The sequence below is a fragment of the Monopterus albus genome, unplaced genomic scaffold, assembly GCF_001952655.1.
Source record: "Monopterus albus unplaced genomic scaffold, M_albus_1.0 scaffold103.1, whole genome shotgun sequence".
NCBI classification, from domain to species: Eukaryota; Metazoa; Chordata; class Actinopteri; order Synbranchiformes; family Synbranchidae; genus Monopterus; species Monopterus albus.
The window spans coordinates 643,391-665,961 of NW_018127983.1; the positions used below are offsets into that span (position 1 = coordinate 643,391).

At 40.5% G+C, this 22,571-nt stretch overlaps 1 protein-coding gene across 1 annotated transcript in view; it reads left to right on the top strand.

Moving 5' to 3' along the window:
* Nucleotides 1–22,571, top strand: part of tgfbr3 (transforming growth factor, beta receptor III) — a 79,685-nt gene that overhangs the window by 36,834 nt on the left and 20,280 nt on the right. Inside the window, exons 4-5 of the mRNA XM_020610027.1 lie at nucleotides 11,211–11,348; nucleotides 19,720–19,903. Coding sequence (XP_020465683.1) covers nucleotides 11,211–11,348; nucleotides 19,720–19,903 — 322 coding nt within the window. The remainder of the gene's footprint in view (nucleotides 1–11,210; nucleotides 11,349–19,719; nucleotides 19,904–22,571) is intronic.

Consider the following 22,571-nt stretch of genomic DNA (forward strand, 5'->3'; position numbering starts at 1 on the left):
GTTACAAGTGAGACTCCTGCTTTTGTCTTCCCAAGTTACTGTACTATTCAGTGTAATTATAATGTAAAGTTTTTTCTAGTTTCCCCATGCATAAAAGTGATTCTGTTACATTAAAACAAGCCTTTTAAAGCATACTCTGTGCTCCTCTGAGTGAACTGTACTCCTTGCAGGCTGCTGGAGTGCCAAGTAGGAATTGCTGGTTTCCATGTAGCTCTACATATATGCCTGTGTCAAGGGGGATTATGATTTTCACACAGACAGATATTCACATGAAACAAATGGAATTAAGTCTTACACCTACACAACTGCTGTAAGATAAGATCGTCGGCCCTTCTGAGGCAGTTTTCAGACCGAGTGGTCATTTATGGGACACGTCATGCAAGGCAAAATCAGATTTTTGACATACATGAAGCAGACACATTCAGATTCTGATCATCTATTTATTTATTTAGTCTTTTGTTTTCTTTTTTAACAAATTATAGAAACCAAAATGTATTCATAAATGTCCATTCACAGCATTAATGTTATGGATGACTCATGTACCAACTTTGTGTCTGTGAAATAAATCTCTTCACATCAATTAATCAGCTTTGTAGTAACCCATTACCTCCATGATCAACTGAGGACTTGTGCAGAGAAAGCATGTGTTTCCCTGCCTACAGCCTTGGCTGCAGAAGGCCACTGCGGCCCTGGCTGAGATTAGGTGGCCCTGCTGAATCTCATTCCTTGATTAGAGATTTCTGTTAGTGATTAGATAAGATCCCGTAAAGGACGCATGCATACTCTGCCTGCTTGCGTGCTAGGCCTTGATGGCTTTGCCAGCTTGAGATGTGGGCATAGATTGGCTTGTTCTGACACATTTGTAAATGTTTTGCCTTCACCAAAGCTGTGTTGGAAGGAACATGAATCATCAGACTGTGTCTTATTGACAGACTGCCCTTGATCTTTTGTGACAGATGGAGGTGATAATCAAGGAGGAAAACAAATTATAGTTTGCAACGAAGGGTATTTTAACATTTTGCCCACGTTTGGAGACAGATGGTCTCACCAAAGAAGACTGTGCGAAGGACCACATTGTTTTAGATTTTTTATCAGTGACAAATGGGAGTTTTAAACCCTATTTTTTATTTATGACCCAAATTGAAAGCAGGTAAATTTTGTGGCAGAAAAGATTGAAAGGTGTCTTACACTTACCTCTTAAAAACAAACTTTTCCAAACGAAGAAACCCCACAGCCTCTTTACTTGACAAAATGTTTTACTGGAATTGAGTTTTGAATATCAAACCCTAGAACCGTTAAGATTTGAAAGTTGGCTTTGTACAGTAGCTTCCTCCTTTGTAGGAAGTGCAGGAATAGGACTGCAGCCGCTTTGGATTTACAGCTGTTTCAGTGGATTCCAGCGAAACTCAGTTTCATGGCAAATGCTATAACTCCCACATAAAATTCTCGCACCACTCTTGAAGCATTATCCATTTCTCCTTTGTCCATCCATATCCTCAGTGTGTTCCAGTGTTATTTCTTTGCTAGAATAAGTGCAAATACACAGGTTTGTTTGTTGCCAGTGCAGGTTTTGAGTAGAGATGCACCACTGATTGGCAGGGATTGGAAATGGCTGGTTTTCAGAGTGATCAGCTGTGTTAAAGATGGGTTAGGTCTTAGGTTAAAGTAACCTCCCTGGTCTAATATAGTCAAACTTGAACTCTAATGTACAGTTGTTATTCCTAATTTTAGTGATTTAATCTATTTAAACATTTGAAATGGAAGCATGCAAATTGATTTCACTCAGTAATTTCTCAGTTTGCTTTTGCACATGTCCTTTGCTTATTTTCTAAGTCAGCAGAGAGGTGCCTGTGATTATGTTGATTTTCCCTTCACCTCTGCTGATGGCGGAGGAAGTGGGGTTGGGCCACAGAGGAGACTGTATTTGGATGCTTTGAATGATGCTGTCTGGACTGAGGGTCTATATGCTTGAGAACATGATGTGCTTGGGGCTCCTTACTAAGTGTCTGCAGAGAAAATCTTTGATCAGGTAGTGAAATGAATCTTCTGTCGCACATGATGTGCATGGACTAATATAGATATAGGTCAGTTTCAGACACAGGCACTCATACGTTCTGCAGTTGTGATGTGTGAGGCCTGCTTTGCATCTCTTTCATGTCCTTGTGTGAAAGGCGCAGCTAGCAGTTTGTCCATATTTTTAGTAAAGACATGAGAACAGCGAATTGTTTCCTGGCTGCACCAGCAAACCCCTATATAGCCAAGAAGTATGAACTGTTATCCACAGAAAGTAATGCACAGCTGGACCTGGCTGAGAATACACACTTTGGCTCCTGGCCAGTCTCCACACCAAAGCTGAGTTATTAAGTGCAACGGAACACCTCAGTTGTGACCGTGCATAAGACTTGGTCTGGGATATACTCACAGTTACAGGGCTCACAGTCACCATAGAATAACATACCACAAGAAGAAAATGCGCTAATCATTTATTCAAGAAGCCTAGTGAGAAACACCCACAAAAATATTTTGGGTTGCATTCTAGTGATATACTGTATATGCCATGTGTTCAGATCTGCTCAGATGGAAATATAGTTGTCTAATGCTGGTTCTTTGGTTCTTGATGTAGCTATAATAAATGTATCATCTTTTAAAAGCACTTGTATTTAATGCAGGCACTGCTGATTAAATACTGTGCTGAGTAACAACAGCACTTAGTCTTTTGAGTCAACATGAAATAATGAATGTGGCAATTGGTTCAGCCTAGTTTTGCAGAAAACTGCTTCCTAACTGTGCTCAAGTACAGTATAATGTTCCACTGGAGAGCAGCTGATACATAATGAAACATAATGAAATCAGAAATTCATATCATCATTTGGAATTGCAGTTATTTTATTTTTCATTTATCTTTATTTTTATCTATCTTTATTTTACCAGGAAGTCCCACTGAGATCGAGATCTCTTTTTAAGGGAGGCCTGGCCAAGATGGCAGGCATACAAGTTTACAACATATTCAGATTCAGCACATGCAACATAATATACAAAAGATTCATTCACAAGATAAAAACAATGGACTCTCAAGAAAAAACTGCTACATCGACTTCACCATCTTCTTTATGATGTCCTTAAACTCTACAATAGATATGAATGTGTCAAACTTTAGATCTTTCCGCATAGTAGGCAAATGCAGTTTTCCCCAGATCTGTAAAAATTCAAGGTATATTAAAAACAACCACCTGGAAAAGAGCAACTGGTAACCACCAGAGCTGGGACAGTAAAAGGTTCAATGATAAGCTGGAAGTTTATCCAGTATTGATTTAGAGATAAAAATATACCAGTGTTGTCTATGAAGGGCCAGTGATGTCCAACCCACCAACTCATAAAGAATGCAGTGGTGAGTAAGAGACTTTGCATTATATTGTCATATTATACTATATAATTATAAGAAGTCCAGTCTCATTTTAGTGCTGCACTTTACCTCTACACCGTGAAGAGAACACAATAATTGAAGAAATTAAATTCAATTGCATGATTACAATTTTGAATACTTGCTGTATATTTCATGTAAATTTGACCAGGGTCTGACATGAGAGTGCTTGATTGTATACTGCATCTTCTATCTAAAACTTGCTCTCTGTTGATTTCTATTCAGTCCTGGAGTTGATACTGTATATTTTGGTGCAGGTGTGGATAAGGATGCTAGCGTTAGGTTGGTTGGTTCATCACCTTGGTCCAGACCAAAATACTGTAGCTCAACAACTAGTGGATAGATTGCCATAACATTTGGTACAGACATTCAGGTTCCTGTAAGGATGAACCGTAACAACTTTGGTAATCCTCTCACTTTTCATCTAGCACCATCCTCAGGTAACAATTTCACTTTGTCCAGTACTTTGGTTTATAACCAAATACCTGCAACACCAATGACATTCCCATCGGCCTCGACTGTGTGTGATGTGTGCCAGTAAGCAAATGTTAGAATGCCATTGTGAGTACGTCAGTATGTGTAGATGTGGCTGTTGGACATTTATTATTATTATTATTATTATTATTATTATTATAAAGAAAATGCAATGGTAGACAGTGACTCGTTGGTCAGGTTAAGTGAAGAAGAATTTATAGACAGCCCAAGCAGTGTCCAGCGGCCATTGTCAGACCACACTAAGGGAAATTTTCTGGCTTTGCATAACTAGTCTGTGATTTTAAACTAACAGCTGACTCTGGATTTTTACTCAACATTTCTTTAGACAGTGGCTTTTTTCATAGACTCCCAACTTTCCTTGTCTATAAAATGACTAATATTGACATTGGCTTGTCTGGAGAGTGTTTTTTTTTTTTGCTTGTAAAGTGTTATTCCCATTTGTCTGAAATAAAGAGTAGTGTTTTCTTTAGCTCCAGTGATCCCGATCAAAGTAACATAAGCCCCTTTTGTATCTTAAACTGATGTGGGGCTCTAAAGAGAGACAGGCCAGACTGCAGAGGCATTATCCTTACAGAGGTCTAGTAATGTGACTGTTTGCTGAACTGGCAAATCATAGTAAAGCCTGTAGTGCCAGGTTGAGGCCAGGTGTTTTAGACGGTAGTGATTTCTTTGAGTAATGTCAGAATAATTTTCACATTTTTCACAAAATTTAATTCCAATGTATAAAGAAGACCTGACCTACAATAGTAAGAGAACAAATGACACTAACAGTCAGTAAACTATGCTGCAGACTAGACTTGCTGCTCATATTACATCCAAACTTGAAAATGATTTTAAGGCAAAATATTTTTATGGGTTGACTACTGACCTGAAGGTGTAGGTGTTTTGCCACCTAAGTGCTACCAAAGGCAGTGACCTCATCCTGATGTGTTCTTTTACGTTCCCTTTGCTCTGGTTCAACAGCGCAGGCAGGCGTCAAGCCTTAACTTTTTTCCATATGTTCCTTTTGTCACATGCAAAGTGGCCTTCTGCACCCTGCTAACAACCTGTCACCACATCTGTTTTGATGCAGAACTTGGCATTAGGGCAGACACCTTGTTCCTAAGTTGCTGTAAGTTGTAGAGAAAAAATAAGCAACTCAAGAAAGGAGGCCTGTCTAGGCACACAATTGGGTGATAGGGTGGAAAGCGGCTCGTGATATCCCATATCAGCCATCTTTCTCTAATCTGTTTACCAAAAGCAAACATCAAACACAGCTACTGGCTCTGAATCAGGGTGAGGCAGAGCAGATGATTGTTTTATCAGCTGGAATTTGCAGATATCTTTGACTGTGTGAGTGACTAGCTGGAGGAGTTCACCAAGCAGCTAGCAGGAGCACAGTGTCTGATATGAGTTGACTTCAAACACAAGACAATCTGCAGACAAGAAAACTGCAATGTTTATTCTAAACATGCTTTTGTGACACTGAAATTCATACAGATTTTACCCACTAGGAGTAGTTTTTCCCCTAGGAGTTGTCCCGATCAAAGCATTTATAATAAAGGTAGAAGGACATAAGGACTTCATTCAGTCCTGTAGCCTCAGCACACCTTATGTTACCTGTGGACTCAAATCACAACACAGACTAACGACCAGAGTCAGAAGTAACATAGGGAGTGTTAAAATCTCAGATGAGACAGCAAATAGCATTGACCTCCCACCGGGCTAAATGTCCAGCTAGAGTATGTGTGAAAATTGAGTAATATTACTAACTATTTTATGTACCTACCCCATGGATGTATTTAGGCCAGTAAAACTGTTGACTAGAAACTTTGAACTGTAAACCAGGTCAATTATGACCCTTTTTATGACATTTTAATCCTTGTTATTTTATATTTGTAAAGAAAACTGGCTTTAATTTTTGTGATGTCATCTGACTGTAAAGGCCTTGCAGGAGCAGGTGGGTGGAGGCAGCAGGGGAATCACTAATGTGCATATACGGTGGGTCTCACAGGGTGGAAGCAAACTCGCAAGAGAAAGATTTTTTGGCCCATGTGCCAGGCGAGCAACGTTCAGCGGGATGAATGAGCACCATTATGTAACCCGCTAATAGTGACATTGTCATTAGAAACCGTAGGCTGTATATAAAGATGGACAACATGAAAGCTCTCTAGAAGTAAAGTCTATCATAAACCCCGCCCCCTCCATGATAGTAGAGGGCGCATGAGCCAAACTAAAAACTCAAAGTACAAATCCAGTACAATTTTGTAAAAAATTGATTTCTGTCATTTAAGGTAGATATTGTCACACTGATTTGTGTAAAAATGGTCATTTTCTAGGGTTGTACCCGATTTTGTCAGTCGGCTCTTCAGTATGACTATGTGTAAGGCCTATACTCTTAGAAAATCAACTGGCTTAAATTGGGACCTTTTTAAATTGACAATGTATAATGTGGAGCTGTCATATGGATTAGTCAGAATAACGAGACAGGCAGCACACTTATATTTTTGTTGAAACATTGGTCTTATAGGCTTCTGAGACATGGTTATAGCCCAGTTTACCAACAAGTTTGAGCTTCTCCCATCAGTTGACCACAGCGCATGTTGTTACTGTGCGTTTGATGTGTGCCACAGGTCCCGTCTGACTTTGACGTCTTTCCTGGCTGTTTTCCTTCTTTTTGATGTTGAACTGAGTGCAGACTGATTACCATCATAGCTCAGTTCAAAGGCTCTAGGTAGCATCCCCATCATGCTCAAATATATGGGTGGCACCTGATAATGGTGGTCAAAAGGGTTTAGTTCGCCTTCCCTTTATCACTGGTCTCCTTTGCCCCTTCCCTCTGCCAACAGGAGCACAGATGATCCAGCGATCCTGAAAGAACCAAGATCCAGACAGACAAGACACACACACGTACACACACATCAGATAACAGTATGATTGGTCCCAGACAGTGAGCCTTTCTCTTCTTGCAGTCATGACTTATTTGCCAGTTTTCTTTGGTTAAAAATTTTGCACCACTCCTGGGATTAGCATGCAGCACACTGTCTGTAATTGCTGATATATCTTAACCCATACTGATTCCTACGTAAAACATGCAAGCCAGTTGCGTTGTTCTTCAGATGCTGCTTAGTATGTTTCCATGTCATGGAATACATTGTGCTTTCTCTCATTCTCAAGTTGATTATTACATACTTCCTGGAAGGGAGTGTGTTCTCAGATTCATCTTACTTTTTGACTAATTAAAGGATGTTTGAGGTTTTCTCTAAACCCCCACAGATCATCAGGCACTTAATTAGCTCTGTCAATAGAGGAAACTCCCTTTTCCTCCAGGGACACTGAGTCATGCTGATACTGAGCTCTGACTGCAGGGTGATTACTGGTTACATTACTGGGCACAGTACATGACAATGAAAGTGTTACTTTACAGTGTTGATACACTGTGTTATGAAGCACACTTGCAAATTTGTGTGATTTACCTGGGATGAAAGGGCTTTCAATTGCAACCAAATCCACAAGACAGAACAAACAAATCACTCAATACAGTTACTGTACAGTGTCACGGGAATCAGTAGGATCGAAATCTAGCCATGTGGCTTGGCTAGACAGGCTTTTCGTTCCAGCTGGCACTATGCTTGTTGCTGGAGCTGATTCGGAGCTCAAAGGTGAAGCTGTATTGTTTCAGTTTTTTTTCATTTCCATTGTTTACACATGCTACCACCACTAATGGTATGCTCTGTGAGGGGCTTTGCAAATCCTGCTACAGCTGTCGTCCCTTGTGTGGAGTTAAATTTCAGTTATGTGATACTGTAGGTCCAAACAAGCCTCCATCCCTGGTTGCTGCCAAGTGTGCCCTTTAACTGTAATGTACACTGGACCCACAAATCCCGGTGCCAGCCTCCTGATAATCAGTCAGGTGTGGCCTCCTATCCCCAACAGACTCTCTCTGCAGGGTCCTATGAAGGTAGCCACACAAGGGACAACTCGGTGCCACCTGATCTTTGTGAAAACCATTAGTGGTACTGAGGCCTGGTGTTTCTGCACCTCCTCTCTCGACACCCTGGCTATGTGACAAGGTGGGCAGATATGTTCACCAGCTGCTGTTGAGCCCTGAACATTTCTTACATTGTGCAGCCTAGAACTGAATTGGAATGGTACTTTGGCTGTTTACTTGTTGATCATCGAAAAACATAGTTATCACAGTTTTTCCTTTTTCACCATCAGTGCCTCTTCTTAGCACTCTGTTTCTATGTGTTTTCAGGTGACTCATGTCTTTTGGAAATGCTTCTGTCTGGGTTTTAAATTCCTCATCTTTTACAACTTTCTCTCTCACTCTCATCCTTCCTCTGTCTCCCTCTTCCATCTCTCAAAGCCAGGTCCTCAAAGCCAAGCCAGGTATGATTATACCTTGGTTGTTGCTATTCTCAGAGGAGCGATACACATGCTTTTTCCAGAGTCTGGACTAAGGAAGAAGCAGATATGAAAAAAAGAGGGAGAACAGTGAGTCTCTGATGTGTTTGTTTGGATCAGCATCTAGTATACCTCACTGATAGGTTCAGTTAGTTTTTTTCCATTTACGTGACTTGGAGGGACATTGTAATGATTGTTACAGCACTTTCATGGACTGCATCACTAAAACACTCTAGTTTTGCTTGCTGTCCTCCAGGGCTTACATCTGCGGAGGACTGATAATCAGGCCCTGATGCTTCATGTTCATTCTGTCTATGCTGTAGCTTGTGTTAAATTGTTTCATGCAGCATTACAGTGACAAGTCTTTGAATGCAGAATATTTGTCAGAATATAAAAATCACACTTTCCTGCAATACATTCCTGCAAAGGGAAAAAAACACGTAGCTCTTCAGCTGTATATGAACAAGATAGGTTTGATGAGGTTCACAGCTGAAATAGCACTTAATGGAATATAATAAATATATTCTCACCAGAAGGTTTGTTTAAGACTGTAGAATTTTTTTTGATGTACCACATGATCTTTATCAGCTGGTGGAGTTTGCCCAGTTACAAAAGAAAAGAAAGAATGTTTTTCTGCCTATAGTATTCTCACTCACTCCCAAGATTCCTAAACCTTTATTAAACATGGAAAAGTTAACAATTAAGCTTACTTATTAAAAGCCATTAGAGCAGTTTTATGCTTGACACCAGTTTATAATTTTTACATTATATAATCATGACTTTCAAAAGTGGCCACCCAATTTTGACAATATAGTCCTGTCTGCCATTGTAACTAAAAGGTTGGATATCTGACTGACAACCCCTAATGGCTGAGAACGTTGCTTTAGCTGCTTGAGCTTATGTGAACTTCACAGACTGACAGATACTGGGGGCCAGAGGTTTTTAAGGTGGTAAGCTCAAAAAATTATGAACCATTTTGCCTTTGTGTCACACTGAGGAAGAGGTACCTACAACAAATGTCTGCAGGCAGACGTGAACTGCTGCTGTCGTGTGAATATGGCCCCTGCAGAAGCCACTCACCTATCAGGATGCCAGTTTACAGCTGACTGAAAGATTCAGAATACTGTTCACTGCTAGCTGGTAGTGAGGGGATCTATTTACGATCAGCTACTCAGTGAGCAAGACGTGTGATCACCTGGACTGTTTATGTAAAGACTCACTACTCTGGTGTTTTATACCAGCTCAACCGTTATCTTTTCAACAGTGATGCACAGTGCGGTTTCTTTCTATTCTCTTTGGTGTAAATAGTACATCAATAGGCAATGAGCATATTGACAATAGTTTAAAACAGATAAATAAATAAAATCACTAGGTAGTAGAAGATTTGTAGTTTGGTCCACTCCTGGAATTAATGCTAATTAACTGCAGCTGACAACATTTGCCAGGTGACAGAAAAATCAACTGCCGAATAATTGTTACAGATTTGTTCTACTTTTAGTGCTACTAACCGCTACGAACATATCAGGAGAAAATGGTCAATTCTAAAGGGATAAAGGTAGATTTTTAAAAAGTCTTTTCAGTAATTAGTCAGGCTAAAAACACAGCAAATTGTTATATAAGTGGCTTACTTCGCCCTTTATACAAATGAATCTAAAGGCATACAGTATTATTTGTAAATATGTTTTGTAGCAACTAAAAAAGAGTGTGGGTGTAGCAGAAATGCAGTGTACCAGAAAAACAGCAATGGTTTCCATGTATGATGTCGATCTCTGTCTTGATAAAAAAACACATCCAGTTTATTGCTAAGAATGTTATCTACAGCTTTTCATGGTTCTCTCATTCAAACACTGCTAATATTAAACTGTCAACTCATTTTTAGAGTCGCCATCATTGTAATTACAGATCCTTTGTTCCATTATTAGTTTCAGTTGAGACACAAAGGCTGTATTTATTGGAAAAAAGCAAAGACCCATATTTGTATGAGCTGCAACTGATTAGGTCACTGCAGGGGTCGTTATATCATGTAATGTGAATGGGTTGAATTAGTTTTTGAGTTATTTACAGGCTTTTACTGCTGACACACAGGATAGTAAGTCTGGGAACACAGAAGAGAGGAAGTTTAAAGGAGACTGTCAAACAAAGCAGCAGTACCCTCTGGACTATCAGTCCTTATCAAAGCCTAACAACTGAGGATTTTTTTAACAATTCCTAAGAAAGCTTGGTTGTGTTTACCAACTACAGATTACTGTTTAGAAGGAAAAAGTAGTCAGTGGAAGGCCAGATCACTCCTGGGATGGATTTGGGATCAGTGAGTGCTCAGGCCCCTCAGTCACCTGATTAGGTTTGGTCCAAATAATCCAGACAAGTCTAACATTGCAAACAAGAAAACAACAGTTTAGGTCTCAAAACATCACATTTGTTTTCCCTGTCTCACCAGCAGACTGTGAAAATCTATTTTCATCTCAGTCTGAGAAGCATAGTCGCCTGCTGCAGAGATGTTAACAGACGGCGCTTACTGTTTTTTCCCCCCTCTGTTAACAAAGACGCCACTATGCTAAAGTTCAGAGTGTGCATATCAGAGCAAAGCAAGTGTCTAGTAGGGAGAACCCAGCATGCCGTCTCTGTGAGTTTATCTGCAAAGAGAGTACATAAACCACCGCAAGCCCTGATTAAAAGAACACTTCACAGCTTTACAGCACAACAATTACACCATAACACCTGGTATTTTCAGTTATATTAAAGAGAACATGTGATAACCAAAGATTTGACATCTGTGCAGTTTAGCTGTGTGAAATGGGATCATGTCAGGGACAGTGGCTGATCTTATACTGTAGTGAATTTGCTCTTATCTCTTCCTCCGATATATATGTTTTACCACTCTGTTGGTCCTTTGTTTTGTCTTTACCAGGTTCAGCTGCATCTGAAGCCCATCCTGTCTCTGCTGCGCCACCAGAAGCCCCTGGTCTTTGTGCTCAATGCCCCCCAACCATTGATCTGGAAGATCAAGACAGAGAACTTGGCCCTGGGCATCAAACGTACCTTTTATGTAAGTCCAGCATCCTAAAATCCTTTAAATCCTACTTCCTAAACCTATGCATTCATTTCCTCACAGGCTAAACTCCCATTTCAGTGTCTCTCTTCTTTGAGAAAAACTTTAATGTCATTTAAACCCACATACTCCCGTGGGGGCTTTCCATGATAATGGTTTGATGGTGAGAAATTAATACCTGTATATCCATACAGTGTTTCACCAGCTACATCTGTGTACTCTTCAGAAAACTGTGCAGATAACATTCTTTCTCTTTTGCATAATTACAAGATAATTGTGGATGTAGTGATAGATTAGTACAAGTGTGGTTTATATGTACATTTTTAAATTTATATCCAAATATTCAGCACATAATAGTGGGAGTTTATTATTTGTTTTTTACTGTCATTCTTTTGCCAGATTGAAGCCAGTATCACTCCCCCACATCACAGTGTAAAATATATTTACTTAAAAAGGAGAAATGTGCTTTGTCAGCTTTACTCACACACAATCACAGAGCCATCAGTGCCTCCTTCCCTCCTCTAAGCAGTCTTGTTGATAACTTGGCAGCTCTTCAAATCAGACAGGGCGTATCTGTGTATCACAAAAAAATCATAGCAGGGAATGTGTGCTAGCAAACACTAACCAACCAAAGGAGGATGGTAGCTTTTCTATTTGCTGAAAGTACTAACACTTGGTTTGTAAATAAATTGAATCTTAACAGTTGGTGTGCAGTCTGCACCTTGAGAAAGTGATCCACATTCTAGCAAGACATTCATTCAAAGAAGAAGTCTTCATCACTGACTTAAAGAAAGACTATAACTTTCGGCCACTGTGGCCATGAGTAGTAATGGAACACTGAATGAACTGAACTTCATTTCTTAAGATTTCTCTTGAGCCATCTTGAGCCAGCTTTTCACGTGCCTTTTGTGACATGCTAAAATATACTGTAATAGGACTGCAAGTAGAGAATGGTCATATAATTAGCAAACGGACTCATTAAGGTTACACTGCATCTATTTAAAGTTTTCAAATGTTAGCTAGCATTATCCACCATGAGCTACTGGCCATGCCATGCCAAGGACGGCTGTAGCAGCAAGGACTGAAGGTACTGAACTGAGAAATGGTGTGTTCCTTGGTAAGAGGAAGGGTGTATTTTTTCTTCTTTCAAAGGTGACATAGTCTTTCTTTAAGTTGCCAGCAATTTCAAATAGCTTCATGGAGGCTAATATTAGTAGCAGGGTACATATGGTGGAGGAAGAGATGGTGTTTTGGTAGGGGGTATTCCAGTGTAGCTGGAGTCAGGTCCCTTGGAGAGCCAGCCATATTTAGTACAGATACCAGGGGGCCTCCCTGGGAAGCTTCATCAAAAACCTTTTGAAATGAACTTCTTCAGTGTCTGTTCAAAACCTGTGGTCACATGAAGGAAATCATAGCAAAATAAGATCCAGAAGCTGTAGCTGTGACTTAACCTTATGCTAATGCTACAAAAGCCTTTTCTTTGCCTTTATATGCTCTGAAGATTTTTGGGTGTCATTGGCTTCCCAGATTTTCATTTTTATGTTGACACCACTGCATTCTTGCAGAATGCAGTATCGGCTGCACTAATTATTTCCATACATGGTGGAGTGTTTTCTTGCTTACCTCTTAGGCACAAAATATTCTGCCGTGAAAGCCACAGAGAAGAATATACAATGACTGCAAATCCACGCATTGGGCACAGGCTCATATATACACATGTACACACACATTATATGAAGAGCCTTCTAGATGTAATAAAACCTTGTTAGACTTGTCTGACACTTGACTTTCATCATGATTCCTGTACTCTAAACATTGGTGCATAGTTATAGGATACTGTACTGTTTTTTATTTATTGTGCATCCAAATAAATCTTCCTTTTAAGAGGAATTTTGAAAAGTCAGTTTCTATAGATGCAATTTTTACCTTTAAAGACATTTTAAGGTACCTGCACAAATTGAGAAAACCAATATGTGAACCCACGACCCGGTTCCGGATAATGGATAGTGGATAGATGGAATATGTGAGGTGAACTGGAAAATAACAAAAATCTTTTTATAATTTTTTGTGCGTGACCGGGATCCTAGCTTGGAGACGTGAGGAAGGGGGTGCCAAATGCTTCTTTTAAATATTATTTTCTTTAGTGATGGAAATGTTCTCATGTCAAAAGAAATGGACATGCATCTGGCCTGTCTGCATTTTCCTAAGCCGTGCAAATGATCAGTGAGCTGGGTCTGTCTGTAGACACCAGCAGGTCAGCATCACAGTAAATGTCTCCCATTGTCAGTGATGGCAGACAGAAAACAGCTGGCGCCCATCATTAAAGCACAGTACAGACAGAGCTGTTGTGTCTAATGATGTTGGCCATTGGTGCTTTTGCAGAGTGCACTTTTCACTTCTTAATCTCATCTTAAGTAAAAGAGGCTGCTCAAAATCTACTTTTTAAATGATATGATATGTGCCTGTATTAGAGGAATGTGCATCTTCAGATTAATTCACAGTAGATACTCATGCTCAGCTATTCACCTGTCTGGATATAAAAACATATCCTCTATATTTTATGAGACAAAGCTGAGGTTTTAGCTTTCTTTGTTGGCCCTCTAGTAAGATTTTAAAGTGGAGTGAGAAAAGATAAAGGGAATTTTAGCATTAAAGATGGAGGCCCCTGCAGTCAAAAAAGCTGAGCTGATGGATCTGACTGACTGCAGGGGCCCCTGCTGGATTAGGTGTTAAATATTTTTGTTTGAGTGACAACACTGTGCCCTCTGGCAGTGAAAGCTGGTGGAATCTTATCCACCAGCTTTCACTGCACATGGCTATGACCCAGAGGAGTCCCAGATGCTGCGCCTCTGCTCAGGTTCTCAGCGACATGACACTTAACATACCACAAAACTCAAGCACCACACAACATCCTACTGGAAGAACAATCACCAGCCTTTTTAACTGTTAAGATTCCCCTGTTTTCATAAAACCCCCAGTGTTGCCAACTTAGTGGTTATCTCATTTGATTTGGTGACTTTAAAGACGCCTCCTTTTTTTCAATAAAGTGACTAGCAATAAATCTTGTGACTTTGTGGGCAGACTCCCTCCCTTTCTTTTGAAGAGAGTTACCAGTGTTTCTCAGTTATGTGCTGTGATGTGGCTGTGGCTCCTGGACTGACTGTGTTCAGTGTGTGGTGGGGGGTAGCTGCATGTTCAACCAATCAGCAGCCAGGAAGAAGAGCCACAAATGTGGCCAAATGACCAATTACCGAAGAATTCGTTCCAGTGTTTGGATCCATTCTATTTATCTAAAGCTATGTTCACATCACCTGCGGAAGTAGCCCAGTTCTTAATTATTTTCTCTTCGAGTGACCCAGATATGATCTTTTCACAGATGTGTGAACCAAACAAATCAGATTTTTTTCATATCAAATCTGGGCTATGTGGCTCTAGAGCCAAACCATATTTGGTCTTTGACTATCCGACTGCTGTCAGAACGATCATATCGGTATTCATGTGGGTTTTTTAGTGCCTAGCTTACAATTTACATAACTGTGGGTTTTCCCTTCTGCAAGAGACAACAGCTTTTAGGAAGCGGATTAGTCAACTTGTTCAATGCTGTTTCAGTTATTACATTGGCTGAAAGGTGATCAATGCAACACAGTGGATGAGGTAATCCTACAAAGCTGGTTAGCTGGCATAAAGCTGACACGAGGTCAAATCTTGTGTTAGAGCTAATAAACGTTACACTTCTGCTCTTGTTTTTGGTTTTAAAAAGGCTAAAAGGAGGACATCACCCTCCAAACCCCTGAAGTGTTAAGTATCATTGTTACTGCAGTCCTGTATACGCCGCTCCAACATGTGGTCCAATGATTGGCAGGCCTGGTATATCTAGTTAGAGTCACTAAGGTACAATTAGACATTTCAGGGAGGGGTTTTACAAATGGTCACTTAAATTAAAAACTTGCATCAGGCCACAGGAGTATCATGTATCATGAACACAGATGCAAAAATGTTGTTGTATTAGGGACCTTGCCAATTCCTGCAGTTTTGGATCTGTACCTCTTGGGTTTAGGTGAGAAACTGCTGTGGTGAGAGCATAGAGCAACAAGAGTCAAGAGAAACTGGCTTTGAGCTTAACACTTCAGAACAGAAACCCACTGCCAGACTCCCTCACCCTGCCTGTCTGCTGGGGAAGCTGTTTCCTGGGGCTAACTGGACTCTGAACCAGGCCTCCCAGGCCGTGTTTCCTGGTCCCAGGGCTCTGGCCTCCACAGACACAGATCAACTGCCTGGTAAAGCTTCATAGATGCTGAGCACACTGTTGCTGTTGGCCACTAGACCCTGCTAACTTACCAGAATCCAGACTTTTATTGTAAAACATGTTCTTTGGGTCTAAAATTACATGAAATACTGACACCGAAATCAGGCCAAGTTTTATTTTATCAGGGGACACTGGTATTCCAAGGGAGGCACATGTGCAGAGTGCGCTGTGTTGACTTTGTGGCAAAATGTATATATTTATGTTTGAACATTGGGAGAAGAGGGCTGTGTTGCATCTCTGTGTGAAAGGCTTGATCTGGAGCAAATGTTTTATGACTCTTGATGGAACAAAACTGGAACACACAAAGTTTTTCTGTTGGCTTACTTTGTCTATTGTTTGTTTGCCAAGTTGTGCCTTTTCACTCCTGTAGCTTTTTCATTAGTTGAAGCTTTGTAGCAAGAGTTTTTCACCCTCACACACGAGCACTCTCTAAATGTAATGGAAAACATGGGTAGCCACTATTGGTTTTTACTTGGAGACAGGAATGGCAGGAGAACACTCCAGAGTGGCGCTGAGACATATGGTATTGTTTTCTGCACAACAGAGCCTGCCAGTTCACAGGAACACATGCGCATCTGCAGCAAGCAGCGCAATTAACTCCCAGCATCTCATCAGGAAGGAGAAGATCAAATCAACCACAAAAGCATTTATCACATTAATATCACCAGAGAGTTATTGGATGCTCATATTATCTGTCAACCATTTCTGCACTTTCCATCACCCTCCTCTGTTTGCAACACCTTTTAATTTCGAAACAGCCCATTGTGATTTCCCAGTCTCAGAGTTATGCTTAGTGAGAACACAGTGGAGGATTACAGCTCTGTGATAATTGATCTCAAACATTTGGCATGCCTTCTCCTTTTTACTGCTCATATGGTCATAATATCTTGAAGCTTATAGGCAGGAAATATCCTGCTAAATATTTTGACCATGCTGTTGAATCACAACAGATGATGAAGAAAAATGTTTGCTTACAATTTAAACATGCATTAGAATAGTACATTAGATGACATTATGTAATACTGAACCAACCCAGTAATTTTATTATTGAGGTTAACAGTTGCTATCTGAATTGTTAAAGTGGAACAACTAATATAACTATGAGTACTGGGCATGAGTCTCCACCCTCATGTATGGGAAAGCATGGGTTTCAGTCCCCATGGTACAGTATGCAGCTGACTTCTCCTCTGCCTTCTTTGTTTGCTCTCATCTTTCAAGTCTTGTCTGTATTCCAGTTTCAGAAAACATTAGTCTAAATGGGAAAAGCTTAAACTGGCTTATTAGGAGGTGACAGTGGTGTGATGGGTAGAGCAGTCATCTCTCAACCAGAAGGTTGAAGGGTCATATCTCAGTGCCTGCAGTCCACATGTTAAAGTGTCCTGGGGCAAGACACTGAACCCGCCCCCGATGGTTAGAGCAATTGGCTTAGTTGGCACCGCAGATGGCTGCCATCGGTTCTGTACTGGAAACAAATTCCTTGTGTGTAACATACTTGGCCAGTAAAGGTGATTAACCTTATCCTATTCCACCAGTGCGGTGACATGTAAAAGCAAAATAACCATGATAGTTTGACCCTCATAATGTGATTCCTTGACCATGAAAACCTACTAGTACCATTTGCAATATCATTATTAATTTAAAAGATATTCAAAAAAACATTTCCCTTTACAGTGCTGGAGTGCAGGGGCAACTCCACAAAGCCTCACACTGTGAGTATGAACACGTTGATGGTACAAAGCTGCAGAGGGGACAGTGCACATAGTGACGCGTTTACCATGTAGACCCTATTACTTCTGCTTTGGTGGAGGTGATAAATATGAGGGCTTTTCAGTTAGCACTGATTAGTCATGTGACCGACCTGAATCACACAAAGATCTTTTAAATCATCTACACATTTCTGACATGAGAATTAACAAAACTGATTTATCAGAGCGCATTGTTCTACATTAACATTACGATAGTTTTCTTTGAATTTAATAACAATCATGTGAGTGGCGTTAGCGTCAAAATGAACCCTATTGTGTAGTGAAGTGTGTAGTGTATTGAGTGACAGCTTATGTAACAGTATGAACTGTAGTACATTTATACTATATGTTCTACTTAGGCTCATGATAGAGGTTCCTCCTTTAGCTCTGTCAGCTGGGCATACAAAAGAGGAGTGAGAGAGAAATAAAGTGGGCGAGTCTGTTAAAACCCAGAGTGAGTCCCTCTCTTCTGTTTCAGATTCCTGTGGTTTTCAGTCCCCTGGAAGGCCTGGAGCTAATTTGGCTTTGAGGCTTTCCCCTCTAATTCTTTGCGACTAATTACAGTCCCACAATTAAACTGATAAAGTCTGAATTTGGCAAGGTTAGGAAAGAAACCCTAGCCCCTCCCTCCTGGCTCCGGGCACCACATTTCTCCTCTTTGCCATCTTTCTCTGTGCTCCTTCTCTTTGTAGTAAACACGCTAAAAATAAAATCAACCTGAATTCTTCGACAGAGTCTGTCTTCTCTGCTTCACGATTTATTGCCTCTGGTGACAATGCCAGGAACATTGGGAGGCGCGTGCAGAGGTCAGACAGATGTTGCGAATGAGGGGATTTGAGTAGTTATATCTGAAAAACCTAAACACCTGAAGGGATATTATTCTGTTATCGGTAAAGCATAACTACAATTTAGGGACAGCTTCATAACATCATCACAAAGTGGTCTTATGTAGTCCTCTTGGATTCAAATGGCTTTAATGTCTTAATTAGGTCTGGTAGCACTGTCTCAGCTCATGCATACAGATAGGATACCTTGGGAGAAAGAAAAATAAGTATGGAAATAAACTGAGGTAGGCTGTCTAGACCATGCGCTTGGCCTCATTTGGTTGTTCAGTAGGTTTTCAGCACATGTGAATGTTTATTTCTCTGAAATGAAGCATGTGGGCTGAGCTCCATTAAGTGCCAAAGGGCTGGTCCCTCCTAAATGTGGCTAGGCCAGTTTCCTTGTCAAATGCAAATCAGCACTTCTTTGCCCTGCATATTTTTAGGCCTTCTCCTAGATTTGTGCCTTTTTTTTGTGACTGGTCAGCTGGATTCAGCACAGCAATCAGCCAACTACCATTAGTATAACTGATCACAATTATTCTAACTGTGGAATGATGAACAGCTAAACTCTGAATGTTTGTGTGTTTTTTATAAGACAGAGTAGCTCCCATCCAACCCACATCTCAAATCTTGTTTTACTGATTGGACTCCAGGTTTGCTTACTCCGGACTTCAGTTAGCTTTTGTTGATGTCATTAGCCTTCACATGCTTTTTTCCAGCCTACCCTGTGAATGATGTGTTCAATATAGACAAGAATAATGCAATACAATTATGTGTTTTAGGTAAAATAGATTGTATTTGCTCGTAATTGTAACTTTGGGTCATTTCACAGGGGCCTCTAGAATGTAGACTGAGCGCTAGTGTGCGAGCAACCACCTACCACTTTCCTGTCTGACAGTATGTCTGTCTTCGTGAAGAATTTGTGTCTTCTCTGTTAGTTCTTTGTGGCTATTGTGAAGCAGACCTACACATTTGTGATGACACACTACAATGAATTACACCGTAACACTGGAAACCAGAGACCTTATTGTGCAGGGGAACGTGTAAAAATACACAGGGCATGTTTGTAGAAGCTTGGAAATAACAGTTCGGATGGAGTGTGAAGGGTGGTTTTCACCAGTGTTTAGAGAGAAGATTTAATTTTGGAAAGGCTGAGCTCTGTCAGAGTGCCTGCAGGTTGTTGTGTATGAGTGTAGCTGAGCTGACTTTTATGTGCATATGGTTCTCAAAAATAAGCTTGACTTAAATTTACACTCAATACAAAATTTTCGATAAACTGTGAGAGTAGAGTACTGTTACACCCTCTTTGATATTTATTACTTTAGAAAATAACTGAACTGAAATGGATGCTGGATTAACATTAAAGCCAAATAGACTGAAGAAAATGTGCCCGTATCTCTCCTGGGCTTCTGTATTTACTATCGCATTGTATTGAGCAGCGCTAACTGCAGCTCCTTTGTCCTCTAACACTTCTGCCTTTTCTCCTCCTCAAGATACCTGAGGGCTCCGAGGTCCACTTTCAGCCAGGAAACTTCTCCGTCTCCTGCCAGATTGAGGAGGAGACCCTTCCCCACGGCAATGAGCACCTCCTCAACTGGGCCCAGAAGAAGTTCAGGGCAGTCACCTCTTTCTCTGAGCTCAGGATGACTCAAGACATCTATATCAAAGTCGGAGAAGGTGTGCACTAGATATCCAACATACCCAAACATAGCTCTAGGCCCCAGGGCATACCTCCCCATTTCCCTTCAGCTCTCATAACTTTACTTAGCTTTTGTGTTTGAGCCCTGGCTAGAGGTTTACATGTACTATGCTGGGAGAAGTATTGTCTTCCCTCAGCTGGGTTTCACCTTTTCACACTATTTAACAGGCTACCTGTGGTAATTCTGGGTTAGAGCTGCTCACAGCCGTAAGAAATATTGAACCCCAGTAGAATAAAGAAAGCACAGGCATAGTATATTTGAGTGTTTTGGAAACTAATCTAAGCTCATTGCAAGCAGAAAACTCCTTGATGCTCCTTGTATTTTTTATTAAGCTGAAACAATAATTAGTCGGAAAATTCATCTGCAATTTAATAATCTTTTTGCTAATTTTTCATAAATTACAAAAATGACCTGCAGTACAGGTATGTCTAATGTGAGGTTTTATTATCTTATGTTAGTGTAAACCAGTACAGTGCATTTCATGTAAATGCTTCACAATAAAAGCCACCCCACATTTTTATTGGTTTACACTTTAAAAGTGAAAAAGTAGAGATGTCACAATATTTGTAGTTTTGTAATAAAAAAAAAATGTTTTGATACCATTATGGGACTGTGACAAAATCCACCACAATATTACATATGGTTATTTTGCTAGTATAACTGTGTTCATGTCACAGAATTTGAAACTGACATAGCGGATCGTCGACTTTTAGAGCTGTTGTTTGCCAGCATGTCAGTTTTCCCCTTACAACAAATGACATGGTGGAAAGGTTGGAAAGGAAGCTGAGAAATGCAAAACAATTTGCAAATACTACTGGATGAAGGCAATACTAGCCCCGTTTAGGACTGAGACAATCCTGGATACACCTCAGAAACAGAACCACCTTTGCACAACATTTTAACAGAAATGGGGAAACAAACTGAATGCACATACACAAAACCATCCAATTAGTAACCACCCTTAAAGGTTTTTCTCTTGATAAAGTAGACCACGAGGTTTGAAAAGCACCTCCAGTAAAGCACAAAGCTCACCTTTATGTGGCTTGTCCTATGGTAAATCCCAAAACTGTATCCACGTTTCCCTTACCTGCGTCTTTTCCTTGTGTCTTAGTTCCACCCACATAAGACACAAGGAAAAGATGCAGAGAGAAGCTGGGGAGAGAGGAACTGAGGAAACATGTTTTAACTGACACGAGACATCCTTCCTTCTGATTCTACATGTGAATTGTCCAGTCACAAACCAATTTCCGATAAAGGGGTATGTCAATCTGTAGCAGACCTCTGCAAAGGATACACTTGTGTATGCTCAGTTATGGGTCTTCCAGGCAGCTTCCTCGCTCCTCAGAGCAGAAATAAAAGCTTTGAGACATCCTTCATCATGGTGGACAGGAACGACAAACAAGGCTCAAGGGCCGAGGAATGATAAAATAAGGGAATGAAGATTCACTTGTAGTGTATTTTGGTGCCTTCTTCTCCTCATTCTGGTGTACCAAGCAGCAGTTTGCTCAACCCTGCCCAATGAAAATTGATGCCAATTTTTGCACATGCTTAGGTCATAGCTGGCTACTTGAATTTTATTAAAGAAGTAAAGCAGGCGCACTGTGAAAAGGAAAATTATGCAAAAGCAGTGATTTATTATTTAGTAAAGAGCATTTTTTCATTTTTTTTCGTCATTTTTTAAATATTGTGTCAGGAACTTTTTATATATGGAGCGTAGGTTGAACAGATGTTAGTGGAAAAAAGCTTAGGTAAGCGGGAGATTGATGTTTCCTGTCCAGTTTTTCTAATAAGAATAAAGAAGGAGTGAGTCTGAAATGAAGCATTGAAGGATTCCCAAGCTGTGGACTTGGGAGTTTTCCTTCTCTACTGGCCGGCTCGCACAGTGAACAGGCAGCACGTCACAGGTAACAGTGGTCACAGTGGTCACAATGCATTAGCGCTCAGACAGGACATCTTGTTTTTAACGAGCATCTTTCACTACATGAATATAAAGCAAAGCTTATGTCAGGAGAGAAATAATGGCTTCACTACTGCTAGTGATAATTTTAATGTTGCTTGCTGTGTAGAGCAGAGTGGTTGCTCAGCCTTGAAGTGTTTGGCCTGTGTCATTAGGTTTGACCAAAGCCCAAAGTGCCACGATGTTTACTTCAAGCAAAGTGCTGTAGATTTCCATTCCTTCATGTTGTCGGTAGTATTTCATGGACCTGGACAGATTCTCACTTTGCTTCCTATCCTGGGCTGTACTCAAGGTCTCGCCTCAGCTGTTTAAAGTGCCACAGGGCTTCCGGAGAGGAAGATGCCAACCTTCAGTTTACACTTTGACCAAGGCTCTGCCAAATAAGGAAGCATCTGCCTTGTGTTTTCTCTGAATGCTGAAGAGGGGCCTAACTTTTCATATTCTGAAGGTTCTTCATTAACATTTATCCCATTTTTGGACAGTTGTGAAAGTAGAGGAAACGCACACTAAGGGTTGATTAAATGTGTTTATGAATATTGTTGTGTGGTAATTCTGGTAATTCTGGTAAAATGTCTGGCTTAGGTTTTTTCCCACGTAAAAAAGAAAAGATATATTTGCCTTTTTATATGTTGATAGGAAGAGAGGTCATGCCAACCAGAGCACCTCATCCACAAATAGGTGGAGCCTT